At 45.8% G+C, this 14,324-nt stretch overlaps 1 protein-coding gene and 1 pseudogene across 1 annotated transcript; one reads left to right on the forward strand and one right to left on the reverse strand.

The window, feature by feature from the left end:
* Positions 1 to 2,260: 2,260 nt before the first annotated feature.
* Positions 2,261 to 4,842, reverse strand: LOC140223520 (uncharacterized; annotated as a pseudogene).
* A 6,635-nt stretch (positions 4,843 to 11,477) lies between these two features.
* On the forward strand, positions 11,478 to 13,813 carry LOC117862859 (GDSL esterase/lipase At5g45910). Its single transcript, XM_034746390.2, has 5 exons — positions 11,478 to 11,817; positions 11,911 to 12,132; positions 12,643 to 12,788; positions 12,962 to 13,238; positions 13,408 to 13,813. The coding sequence occupies exons 1-5, from the start codon at positions 11,526 to 11,528 to the stop codon at positions 13,626 to 13,628; spliced, it is 1,158 nt and encodes a 385-aa protein (XP_034602281.1). The 5' UTR covers positions 11,478 to 11,525; the 3' UTR covers positions 13,629 to 13,813.
* The last annotated feature ends 511 nt before the right edge of the window (positions 13,814 to 14,324 follow it).

Genomic DNA, 14,324 nt, shown 5'->3' on the forward strand with positions numbered 1-14,324 from the left:
ATATGTTATTCTGATACTCGACATTCATAATAAAAATATTATTTTGAAGAAAGATTATTACATTGTTATTCATGAAAATACTGTTTCTTAAATGGCCAAGAATCCTACAAATGAACATCTTGAGAGAATATGAGGTATTAATTTGTACGAGGAGTCTGAGGGCATTCTACCCTCTCCTCTATCTTTAAGTTTTAAAAAATAGTGGAGACTAGTTCTGATTATTTTTTATGGATTAAGAGGTCTTAATAGATCGAGAAGATAATTATACTGTGAGAGAAGCAAATAGGCCATTCTGCTTTAAATATGGAATATAGATTCTAGCAATGTAGTAGACTTGCTTTTTTATATCGAAATAATTAAGCCGAAGTCTCACACTTATAGCTTGGTCGTTGCATATTTCTATATAACAACGCTTGCCTATGTTCTAGATAAATATCTTTTGTCTAGAAACATATTTAAAAGCATTAAGCGTGAGCTCATTTTCCATAGGACTTTTGGTGATTTTGCCCTACTTTGAAGTGCAATTGTATTTTTATCCTCATTTTTCTAACTTTGTGATTTTGCCCTTGACTATTCACAAGTCATTGTGATTTTGCCCTTGGTCTTCGCGTAACCCTATTTTGACTGTTGACTAAGGGCTAAATCGCATTGACTTGTAAATAGTCGAGGGCAAAATCACAAAGTTGAAAAAATGAGGGCAAAATCAAAATTACACTTCAAAACAAGAGCAAGAACACAAATGCCCCTTTTCCATAATAGGAACCACCTCTTAATGCATTGCAGATGTATAGGCATGAATACAACCATAACGCTTCAAATCATATTGCCTACGATTTACGCACATGTGAGATTTATAGTAGAATATTTGTAGGATACTTTCTAGGGCACACACTCACATATGGGCTTCTGGGACTTGTGAGTAGCCACAAAGTTGATGTGAGAGTGGTAAAGCTTATGACGAGAGGAAGGAACGTAATTATTCACGCCACAAATCTTATGAAGCTCAAACGTGGGATCCTGTAATTGGACAGAAGGGATATCAGTTTGGTGAGCATACAACAGTACTCCTTTCGTTTCAAATTGTAGGTTATTTTGACTTTTCTAGGTTCATAGATATTATTATGCACCTAGATAAATAATATATCTAGATACAATAATATCTATGAACTAAAAAACTAAAACGACCTACAATTTGAAACGGAGGGAGTACATGTTTAGCACATGTTGATATGCATTCAACACAGCATTGACTTTTTTTGGATATTCTTGTATACGCATAAGCTACCTCTGCACAAGGGTACTCTGTGAGGGGCAATGGGAGAAGTGGCTTCTCAGTTCTCACAGGGGATTCAGGAGATAGGCACGCAGCAAGCCGTGGAACATCTTCGGAGGAGAGCTCGCCACAACCCTATGATCGAGCGGTGGCCGGCTTTGAGCAGGCTGTGGTGGAAGCGAAGCGGGAGCGCAGCTCGTTGGCTGGCAGTCGGGCCAGGGCATGCAGGTAGAACTCGTGGATCACGTCTTGGAGCCGGTTCAGGCGTTCAGCAAGTGGGGTTCAGCAAGCGGGGGTGCCGGAACGGCACGCTGCAGGGGTGAAGGCGACGAGACGCCGCGAGCTACCACGCCCACCGTACCATAGGTCTTCACAGCCTACCACCGTATAACATATGTTTACCTGGAGAAAATATAGGCCACATAGATATAACACCCACGTAAGTACTCCCTCCTTTCCAAATTATTAATTGTTTTGGATTTTTTAGATTCATAAATTTTGTTATACACCTAGATATATATTATGTCTAGATGAATAGTAAAAAGTACGAACCTAGAAAAGATAAAACGACTAATAATTTAGAACGAAATGAATACTTTCTAAGGAAATCTTGAGCTATAGCAGCTTTTGCCTTGCTGTAACCTTTGGGTAAGAGCTCGAATACCAGCCTTAGCTTACAAAGAGGACTTAAAACCTATTAATTTCACAATATATATTTTTTTAGAATCATAATTTCAAAGTTGAAACGTTTTTAGAAAAAATACGGAGCTTGTAATCTAAAAAAATATTGAGTTTACATTAGGGAAAGTTTGGATGCTTAGCCAATTGAAGCAAGACTTGATTAACAAATTGGAGTATACCAGAATTGTCACTGACAATTTCAAGAAAGATTTGCTGCAAACATGTAAAAACTGACGCATCAAACAATATACATAAAGGTTTTTTGCAAGTCAGGCTAGAGTTAACTCCATTCTAATGGCTGACATCTTAGTCATCCATCATGGAATCCCCTCTGATATCATAGTCATCATCCATCATGAAATCCAGATCCCAAAAGTTCGCACCAGTTCTAGGCTGATCAGCGTAAAGACAATCCTCCTTAAGACTGCCAATCTCATTCGATATGAGACGGCTGTGGCGAACGATCCTTATGTTGGGGTCTTCTCCGCAAACCATCTTCTCAAACTCCAACTCACGCCCATGGAATTCTTCATCAATTGGGTGCACTATCCTAATCCCCACGTAATCGCAATATAGGCAGCGAACTCGTACGTTCTGTCAACACGCAAAGTAACATAATTAAGACACCTCACGGATTAATTGCACACTAGACTTTCGATGGAAAATGAAATCACAGAGATAAAGAACAATACTGGTTAGACCATATACCTGCGCATCAGCGCATGGTGGCGGTGCTGAGACAGTGCAACACATGGAATGCATTCCACCTTTGTCTTCGTCATCGTTGCTCAATTCAGCAAACAAAAGCACCGGAGCTTCACGAGCGTGAGGTGGAGTATCTTTGAGGGTTGCCAAGAAATTGACATGAGATTGGTAACATTTGTGGGGAGCAAATTTGGAGCCACCTGGACAGAACACAGGCCCAGTCACCTGATCATTCACGCCACATATAACATGGAGCTCATACATGGGTCATGGGTGCATGAGATCTCAATGCCTCCATGACCTTCTTGGTGATTCTTGTATGCTCACACACGTACTCTTCAAGCGGGAATGGGAGAAGCGGCTGCTCACTGCAGGAGGGTTCAGGAGACAGCAACCTGGCAAGGCCACGAACATCCACAGAAGAGAGCTAGCTACTACCCTTCAGCAGCGTCACGGCGGCAGAAGCCAGCTTCTGCTTACACGAAGCAAGAACGTTCACCTGAGCATCTGGGTTGTTGGGGTGCCACGCAGACGCAGCGACAGCAGCGGCCCTAAAGGCTTGCTTGCTCGACTTCGGTGGCCTGGCGGCCTGAGCCTCGGTCTTGTGTTTCCACCCTGCACAAGGCATTATGAAAGGGAGCCGTGGTGCTCCATGGAGCTAGCCTTGGGACCTCCTCGTCTTCCTGTTCCTGAACCAGCATCGGCAGCATGGAGTCCTGGATCGGCAAGTAGCAGGTTGGCATCGCCATCGAGCAGGAAACGCATGGCCTGATGGAAATCTAGGCGATGGTAGCGGGTGCAGAGGAAGGAGGCCATGCCGTATAAGGAGCGGTTCTCGATCCGGTGGAGGCTCAGTGAGCTGATCATGTCGAGCTCGAGCTCATGGGTGCGCGGGAACGCGGCGTCGTACCGACGGTGTTGACGATTATGTTGGAGACGGGATCGAGCGCGCGGGCCGTAGCAGTGGCCGGCCTTGAGCAGGCTGCGGTGGAAGCGGGACCCCAGCTCGCCGGCCGGCAGCCGAGCCAGGGCCTGCAGGTAGAACCCATGGATCGCGTCCAGGAGCAACCGTTTCAGGGGAGTGCTGGTGCGCTGGTACGGCACGCGGCGGGTCTGAGGGTGACGAGACGCCGCGTGCTGCCACGCCCTCAGCAGGTCTCCACGGCGGTCCGTCGAGCAGCCTGGCGAGGTTGTGGAGGCTGGAGGAAGGTGAGCGCCGGCGCACCTTGGCGCCGAGACGCACGGCCTCGTCGAGGCGGTTGGAGATGGTGAGCCAGGAGCCGACGAGGCGGTCCGGGTCGGGGTGCCGGGCGGCAAGCGCCGCGCACTTGAGGGCCATCCTGAAGGCCTCCTCGGTGGCGCGCTCCGAGGATCCGAACCTCTTCATGCGGCGGTCCATGACGATGATGCGGGTGGCGACGAGGAGGCCGGCGTCGGCGAGGAGCAGGTGGCGCTCGGCCTCGGAGTCGGCGAGGTACGGGAAGAAGCGTGTGAGGAAGATCACCATGCCGTCCAGCGACCAGCGCTCCATGTCTTCGAGCTACGCTCCCGGGACGGCGGCGGCGGCAACGTGCTCCTTGTCCCTGCCCTTCTTGCTTGCATGGTTGAGCCGCCGGCAGGGGACGAGGGCGTTGATGACGATGTTGGAGGCGGGGTCGAGTAGGCCGAAGCAGAAGCCGGCGGCGAGGGTTCGCGTCGCCAGGGGGCACCTTGCCTTGCTGTTGATCGTCAGGCGCTCGAAAGCCTTGCAGTAGGCGTTGTGGATCTCGGCCAGGAGACGCGATCTGTGATTGGCCCTTTCCTGGCGACACGAGTACTCACACGCGAAACTCGGCTCGTAGATTCGGAGATCCGTGTCGCCGCTGTTCACCAGCGCCATCGCCGGCCTGCCGGCCTCCGGCGATCCTCCTGGCCCTCGCTACGAACTGGATTGGACGGAGTAAACCTATCTCTCAACAAGTAGAAAAAGGTTCTCCTGCCATGGATCCGATTCGACTTTGTCAATGCTGGGCCTTCCCTGGTTTGCATAGGTCACAACTTACAACGAATCCCTCCTTGCTGCTTTGGTTTGCTTGCTGCTTTGGTTGTTTCACCGGTACGAGTAATCCCTCCTTTTTTTTTCTTTGGGCTGTCTGTATCAAACTCGACTAATTTCTTCCTCCCCAAACTCAATGTTTTTTTTTTATCATCATATTTCAGTCCAACCGTGGAGGTCCCTCTTTCTACCTCTAGCCAAACAGCTTCCTCTTTCTTCTTCCTTGTGTCTAAGCTCCTCTCTGGGCAGCAAATTAAAATCTCCTGCCCTGCCCAGGGGCGAAGCCACGTTAGGCTTGCCGAGTGCACAAGCACCAGGAAAAAAATAAAATTTTAGAGATTAGCACTTAATTTCCACTACTTGTGCACTTCCTGAACTTCGATGCATTCAACACCATTTGGCCTAGCAGCACACGCTTGTTGCGCTTGCATACTTTCTTTGCAGGCAGGACAACAGTAATAAACAAATGGGGCAGTTCAAAGCATTGTATAAAAAAAAGCCCACATGAACGGGTCAGTGGTCGTCTGCTAACAAGCCAAGTGTGTCGCGCGCATGACGAGCAAGAGTTGCACCAGTAGAAAAACAACATTCCATCCTCAACAAAAATCTCAGTTGTTTTTGGATCCGGGACTAAAGAGGCTTTAGTTTCGAGTCTAAATTTTGTAGTCCGTGGAGACACTTTTAGTCGGTATTACCAACCGGGGCTAAAGAAGGCCTTTAGTCCCGAGTGAAAGACCCGAAACTAAAGATGGGGATCCTTAGTCCCGATTAATTAGTCCCAGTTGGGAAAACTGAGATATACGAGGTTTCCCAATCGGTATTAATGCTCGCTTTTCTACCAGTGTTGCACGAGAAAGCTAAACGACACCCGCAAAATTGCGGTTGCTCAAAATGCAAAAACTTCATCGTCCAGGTTCCACATCGCAAGCAGCAAAAGATGGGAGGCATCATTCGCTCATCGCCGGTCGCTGCAGCACGCCGCCTCGCCGGATCGGTGCCCACGGCCTCAAGCTGCTCGTAAGCTTCCTTTTCTATTTCTCTCCGCTACAGCATCCTTCCAGAATCTTGTTTTGCTCCAAATTTCAATGGTATACAACTAATTTCCTCACGAATATTTTGGGTGCAAATCAATTTGTTTGAAGTAATAAGGTAGTGTTTCGATTTCTTTGGTCACCAATTCTGATTCATTCATTTAAATTGCAATGTTAGAGTCTGCATTTAGAGGTTTTGCTTTTGCAAATTGCAACAAAGGGGCAAGAAAGGATCCATCGATATTTGAGACTTGGGGAATTTGAGTAATATACAAAATCATGTAATTGGAGAATTGGTGTAATAATATTGGAAATATGTATTTTTCATCTCTTAAGTATTTTGGAAGTGTCCCTCATATTTTAATTGGTGCAAATCGATCCCTTAATTTATTATATCGGTGCACTAATCATCCCTATCCTAACACTTTTTCCTACAATATTTGGTCAGATACATCATTTTAGTAAGCATTTTTACCGTTGCCGCTTTGTCATCATTGTATAGGTTGGACATAGATTTTTATACATATATGTATTGAAGTGTCCATTCAGGTCGTCGTGCACTAGCTTCACCCCTAGCCCTACCCCCAACCACAAGCCCTCAAAACCACTGCCATTGTCCACTCCCTCGCTAACCCATCCATTTATGGCGCCTAGCCCCTGCCATGCCCGACCGGCCTCCTCCACCGTGGCGACCTCTGCCTCACAACCCCACGCTCGTCATCTTTGGTGTGCCGGCCTGCCTTCCTTCTAAACCTTTGTTTGTTTGAGTTTCTATTGTGGGATGTCCAAAATCCAAATGCACCCTAAAAACCAGAAGCTAAAGCCTAACCTCACCGGAGAGCTCGGTGGGGGTGGAGAAGAAGTCCCCAGGTCTTAAATTGGCGAGAGAATGAAGAAGGAAAAAAATTGGGCATGGGAGAGGAAGGAAACACTTGAATTTGCATATAGCTTTCAAGTTTTCTTTTGATAGGGAGCCTACCTGATTGGATTCTTGACCTGATTATTAGCTACAATTTTGACGTAATCTGTTATTTTTCTTATTAATACAAGAGTGTATGGGCTTATTTGGCAGCATTGTATTTCTAAAGATAAAATGCTTGCATGTCTGTTGTTCCTTTTAATTTTTTCTTTATTAGTATAGGTGTATGATATGGATAGGCCCTCATATCAATATTGTTCTAGATCCATTGTTGATAGAGGAATTATGTGCGAATGGAGTGATTTATCTCTCGACGAAGACGTTATACCTACGGTTCAGGGACAAAGACTTGAAGCACGTGGCTATTTAGTCATCAGGTCGCGCTCTCTCTTCTTTCGTAATTCATTTCATCGTTGACGTGGAGCACTTATGGCCGATTATCCATCCACTCTTATGTTCTGGGATGGTGTCCACCTGACAGAGGCAGCTTACCACTACATTGCTGAAGATTGGCTCAACACCATAGTAAGCAACTTGTCTGCAAGAGGTAGCTCTTAAATGAGCTTACTGCAGCTGAATGGGATACATGGATTAATGGACACAGTTGCGGAATTGCACTGCCGCAGACCCGCAGTTTAGTGGATCATATCACTACAACCTCAAATACAATGATTGTCATAGAATGAGTTTAAATGTATTTATGAAGAAATTTACTATTGCATACAATATGACCCATGTGGCATAAACAGTAACATTGACATAGATAAGATCTTTAACCACATAGAAGAGTGATAGAAAAGATGAAGGTGAAGCTACATCTTTTGCACCTATCGATCCTCTCTCTTGCCCCCCCCCCCCCCCACGCACACACACCCAACGGATCTCCACCCATGTTCCATAACCATTGCCTCTAAGTTTAAAATGTTTGCTTTGAAGGCATGCATAAAACCTTTAAAATATAATACGGAGACGACATCATGCTCAACAAAATTCTTTAAGTTTTGTTATCATATTTTTTAATTGTTTTCTTTATATAAATTACTTATAGTATAGGTGTATCCGTGTATGATATGTACATGCCATCCTATCAACTTTCTTACAGATCCATTGTTGATATAGTGTACTTATGTGCAAATGAAGTGGTTTTTCTCGACAACGGTACCTACGGTTAAAACAGGGTACACATGCATGATTATTTGGTCTCCAGGTCGCACTTTCTCTCATCTTTTTCCTTCCATTTCCTCATCAACGTGAAACACTTATCGCTGGTTACTGCACTTGCGCTTGCCAATCATCTCAAATTATGGCTGGTTACTGCACTTGCGCTTGCCAATCATCTCAAAAGATCAAGAGGCATGCTACCATGCGCCGCCGTTGTACCAATTGTTTTTCTTCCAGCCTCGTTCGGTTAATTAATCCTCTTTCCAAGGGAATTGAAGGAAATTAGAGGAGATTGAAGGAGATTTTGACTTGTTGGGGATTTAATTCCTCAAAATTCATCCCTCCTAATTCCTTCCAATCCTATTCGGAAAAAAAAGAACTCCTCCGACCTTTCCAATCTCCTTCAAATCGACAAAGACCTGGACAGTACCAATAAATCTGACGTGTTTGTTATAAACAAGTAGATTGACTAACACAATGAATGCAGATCTCTTTCTCGAGCCCGAGAGAGGATCAAGCAAATCTTATCATAATAACCGACCGATCGAAAGCACTCACATGTCTATACGAGTAACTCTTATAATATATTTTAATTTACTGCAATTAGACCATTCTCAATGGTCATTTCATATTTATGTTTCTAAGAATGCCACATAACCCAAATAACATTTAGTTCATAGTTGAAATAGCTCCACACAATGCAAAGTTTCATTGTTTGTTGTTTTCCATGTTACATGCAAGACACAAGGTTTCTAGGAAACAGTGTATACATGATTTTATGGTGACCAAACTCATTTCACCTTTCTCTCTCCATTCATTACTTGCCACATCATCAAAAACGTTGATGTGCTGTTCTATTTAATGAGGATGAAACTCTCAGTGAGAATTATTTATGTGCACAAGAATTGTTTATGTGCAAAATAAGTGCTTTGCCTCTTGACGATGACGTTGTACCTATAGATAGGGACAAAAACTGGATATGCTACGCTACTTTACGTTCCTGACACGACGATCTGGTGACTATATGAGTGTGTCGCTACTGGTGCATTAAAAATATTAATAGCTAGTATAAAAAAGATTAATAGCTTTGTAGGACTGTACCAATAAATTTGACACGTGAGTTCTAAACTAGAGCTTAGATTGACTGACACAATGAACGTGGATCTCTTTCTCGACCTCGTGCCCAGGCTAGGATCAAGCAAACAACAACTGTATCATAGTGATCGACCGATCGAAAACAATGCAAAGTCTACAACGAATGAGACGACGTGACAAAGATGCGAGCGTGTTATTCATCCAGCGTGCGATTAAATGTAAATTTATATTTGCATAAAAAAGTGAATTGATATTATACTATCCATAGTTGCATTTGATATATATTTTGGAGACCTCTCAGAAGACCAAGTTATAATTTTTTCTTTTCTTTTGGGCAAGAACATGTTTTAACTTCTATTTTTTTTGCCCCTTCTGATGTCGCCCTACTGCTGGCTCTTTCTACCACCATAATTACCTTACATTAACCGATGAAGGAGAGGCTAGATCAATCTAACTAATGCCTCCTCCCTCAGATTGCCTTGGTAGTTGGTACTGGTGGCCACCTCTCCCATGCCTCGTGCTGACTCATCCATGGCATGTGCAAGCAATGCCTTCGCCCTGTGCCGTCACTTCTGCACGACCAACAGCCAGCGCCATTCACATGGTCGCCGTGTTCTTTTCCAGCAAGGTCATTTGATATAGAGGAAGAAGAGAAGAAGAAGCATGCCAAGAAAAAGAAAGCTAAAATGGGGGAAATACATTTTTACGTAAAATGGCCAAGAATGGATCAAAACTGAGGGGTGACATTTAGTCGGTATAGTTTTAAATAGGGGAAAGCTATACCACGCTCGAGTGTTTTGAGAAGCTCTCACACTTGATTTTTTTGGCTAATCGACGGACGCCACGACACTGCTTCCCCCATCAGGGTTGGGTTTTGGGGTTTCGGATTGGGGATTCGGGGTGGGGTTACATGTGGCCTCTGGGGCCTAGGAGGAGGCTCGGGGGGCTCGCCAGCCGACGGTGGTGGTGGTCGAGACGACAGGGAGTAAAGGCGGCGAGGCGCCGTTGGAGCCGGACGGCGGGGGATCCTCGGTTAGGCAGTGGAGGTGTTGGAGGCATCAAGCTTCAATTGGTTTGCGTCGGTGGCAGCGGAGGCGGCGTTGCGCCACCAGAGCCGTGCGGGGGGCTGGCAGTGGCAGGGGATCTCGGGAGAACTTGAAAAAGAAGACATGGGGAGCAGAAAACACATGAGATTAGTTTTGGGTGGTGGTGGAGGGTGGCGGGCTCCAGAGGCGAGGGCGCCGCCGGAGCCGGGGAGGGAGGCGTGGGCGGCGGGGGCTTCACGTTGGATTTGGAGGCGGCGGGATCTCGCGTCAGACTTGCAGGCGGCGCTTGGAGAAGAGACTTGGTTGGGCTCCCATGATTCCGTGATGGATAAGGCAAGCAGGAGGAGGAGAAAGAGATTGATCCAGCAATCTATTTTACATCGAAGGGGTCAAAAAAATTCGAGTGTTATGACCCTCAAACACTCGAGTTTGACGTAGACATCTCCTTTAAATAATAGCATATTCTAGATTGCACACCTAAATGGTATATACCCCATATAGTACCTATATTCAAGTACACGACCAAAAGAAAAGCTTTGGATGCATTTGTACTAAATATATAAATTGTTAAGTTGTAGCTGGTGTTGCGAATCCCTAATCCATGTTCCCTTCCTAGCTGAAGATGAGGCGTGGAGAGGATGATAGATGACCCGTCTCCCTTCCCGATCCCAAGTACGGCACATACGAAGAACACACGAGAGATCGTAGATGTGGATAGAACAGATCTCTTATTCAATAATTGATGGGTGCAGATTCCATTATACAAGATCAACCCTTCAAGGTATCTTCGGTATAACCCATAAATAAGTGCACTATAGTGTTTAATCTTCCATGTCAAAAAGGACATATATCGTGTTTGATCCTGCCAAAACTGAGAAACCAACTTCCAGCTGGATTTTAATTCTAAAGCTAAAATGCCGCATGCCTGTATGGTAACTTTTTATAATATATTTACATTTACTTTTTCTATGTTATTTAAATTCCTTTAATATTTTCTTTAGAGACATTAATTATTTGTTAGGTGCATGATATGTAGGCCATTTTGTTCGAGTATAGACCATCATCCTGGCAATCTTGTTCGGGATCCATTATATTATATTGTTAATAGTGCAACTATGTGCAAAAGGAGTGCTTTGTGTCAGGACACAAAACTGAGCATGCTGCGGTGTTAATCTAGGTTTGTAGTATGAGTGTACCGCTACGGGTCCATTTTAAAGAAATACGTACTGTCATAACTTTGTGAATACTGTACCAATAAATTCGATTTTGTCCATTTTTCTAAATAAGGACCAACACAATTAGTATGGATCGTTTTCTCGCCCTCGTGGCCGGGCGAGGATCAAGCAAATCGTGTCACACAGCGAATGACCTACGGAAAGCGATGCAAAGCCTACAACCGATGAGATGGCATGATGACGCGACAAAGATGTGAGCCTGTACGTTCATCCGGCGTGCGAAATACGACGCCGCGTTCGATCGCGCGCGCGGCGGAGGCTTCCCTAGCTATAAATACCGGGGCGCCGATCCGTATGATCCGCAGCTCAGCAGCAGCAACACGTATATACACTGAGGCATCAACATGGGTGGTGGTCGGTTGGTGCCTGCTGCCTCCGTGGCGGCGGCGCTCGTCGTCGCCGCCGTCTTCCTCTCGGCCGAGGCGGAGACGACCGCCTCGTCCCTCCGCGCCGGGGCGCCGTTCGACTCCATCTTCGCCTTCGGCGACTCCTTCACGGACACCGGCAACAACCCCGTCGTCTTCGGCTGGTACAACATCTTCGACGTCGTCATGCGCCCTCCCTACGGCATGACTTTCTTCGGCGGCCGCCCCACCGGCCGCAACTGCAACGGCCGACTCGTCATCGACTTCATCGGTAAGCTCCATTATGGCTTATGGACTCGTCATCCTCCGTTGCCTAGCTCCGTGCTGCCTATCTCATCATGGTGATAAATAAAATGGTTTTCAGCTCAAGGCCTGGGCCTGCCTCTCGTGCCGCCGTACCTGTCGCACAAGGGGAGCTTCCGGCAGGGCGCCAACTTCGCCGTCGGCAGCGCCACCGGTCTCAACTCGAGCTTCTTCCACATCGGGGACGCCCCCGGCGCCAACCCGTTCCCTCTCAACATCAGCCTAGAAGTGCAGCTTGGCTGGTTCGAGGAGCTTAAGCCTTCGCTGTGCAAAACGGACCAAGGTCATGTACTAGCATTACTTGGGATTTCACATAAAAGAACTGAACTGACACGGGTTGGAGAAAAACTGGTTCGTCTGCCAGCTGATAATGGGCATGATTTTGTGGATGAATATACGCGGTGAACAAAAAATCATTTCAGAGAAAACTAGAAAGTTAGGTCCTCGCTAGAGAAAACTTTTGATATGAATAAAATTGCTACTCCTGTCTATACCGTAAAGTACCCAGGGTAGGTTACCATAATTCTAAAAACAATGGTAGGTTACCATCAACAAACACCCACTTGATGTGCATCTAATCAAGATGACCTTTGCTTCACTTACAACCATTTGTGTATATAACTTGAGTACTGTCGTGAATATTAACCAATACCTGCATATTTACAGTATCCGTTCTAGTAATTAAGTTTAACCATTAATCTTGGGCAGTACTCACTTAAGTTGTAAGAAAATGATAGGACAAAATTCCCCGTGCTCAATGGACAGTATGTACCGTGTTGTTTTTGCACCGCAGAGTGCAAGGAGTTCTTCGGCAAATCGCTCTTCATCGTGGGTGAATTCGGGATCAACGACTACCAGTACTCCTTTGGAAAGAAGAGCTTTCAAGAAATCAGAGCCTTCGTCCCAGATCTCATCCAGACCATCTCGAGGGGCGCCGAGGCAAGACCACTTGACTCATCCTCCTGGTCACTCCTTCCTCTTCCAGCAAACATGATGCACCTCATTCATTCCCATATAGTTTTGTTTTCTTTAGACAGTTTATTTAAACAATCTATCCTTTTTTATTTTACTCTGGATGCATGATAACATCAAGAAAACTATTGTAACAACAGAGAGTAATCGAGCATGGAGCCAAGACTCTCGTTGTCCCCGGGATGATCCCGTCCGGATGTGCGCCGCCGGTCCTCGTCACCTTCGCCGACGCCGACGCGTCGGAATACGATGCCACCACCGGCTGCCTCAAGGAGCCCAACGAGATTGTGATGCTCCACAACTCGCTGCTGCGGGAGGCCATCGAGAAGCTCCGGGCAAAGCACCCCGACGTGACCATCATCCACACCGATCTGTTCAACCACGTCACGGAGATGGTCAAGTCGCCTGAAAAATTCTGTAAGTAACATGCATATATGCTCTTTGTTGTTAGACCTACTATACTCCTAGATTCATCCGAACCTATTACAAACCTTTTTGTTGTGAAATACCTATGTGTAGTAAGGTTGACAAAATGGAGTGGTGGTAAAATTTACTGAAGGTGAGTTCATCAATTATGTGGTTGCAGGGTTTAAAAAGGACGCTCTTACCATTTGCTGTGGAGGACCTGGGAGGTACCACTACAATCTATCGATCGTTTGTGGCGACAAAGCTGCAACGACATGCGAGGATCCATCCACTCGTCTGTTCTGGGACGGTGTCCACCTGACGGAGGCAGCTTACCACTTTATTGCTAAAGATTGGCTCAACACCATAGTAAGCAGCTTGTCTGCAAGAGCTAGCTCTTAAATGAGCTGCCTACATCCGAATGGGAGTCATGGAAACGGTTCTTGGATTGCACTGTTGCAGTAGTACTGGACCAGAGCAGTTGATCATATCACTACATCCTTCAATAAGATGATTATTCGCAAAAAAAAAGATGATTGTAATAAAATGGGTTTGAATGGACTATTGAATAAAATTGTTATTACGTACTATGGATCCACGTGGCAAATCTAAAAGGACATTGATATAGCTAAGATCTTTAACTATCTGTAAGCGGGAAGAGGAGGCAAATCAGTTCGGTGAGCTAGCAACCTTTGCATAGTTTGGTGATCAAATGTTGGCGACAACAAAAGAGAGTGAAACAAACCTACCCCATTCGGCATCACGGCATATGCACTCAATGCAACATTGATTTTTTTGGACATTCTTGTGTGCGCACAAAGTGTTGGACTATCCCTCCACATGGCTCAAAGAAAACAGCCCACAAGTTCAGTGTTTGTGCACCATTGATTTGGTGCTTGAATCAATAGTGGAGATCACTCCAAAGGAGTGCAAATCATAAGAAAACCCTAGCCCCCACTTCTCCCAGGTCAGGTCGTCACTTGGAGAGGGTGAGGAAGCAGAACACACACAACACAACCAAGAGAGGGGAGGAAGAAGAAGGAGAAGCAAATCTGTCCAGATTTGGTGGCTCTAGGCAGATCCACCTCAAGCTCGTGA

The sequence above is a fragment of the Setaria viridis genome, chromosome 7, assembly GCF_005286985.2.
Source record: "Setaria viridis chromosome 7, Setaria_viridis_v4.0, whole genome shotgun sequence".
In the NCBI taxonomy this organism is placed as follows: domain Eukaryota; kingdom Viridiplantae; phylum Streptophyta; class Magnoliopsida; order Poales; family Poaceae; genus Setaria; species Setaria viridis.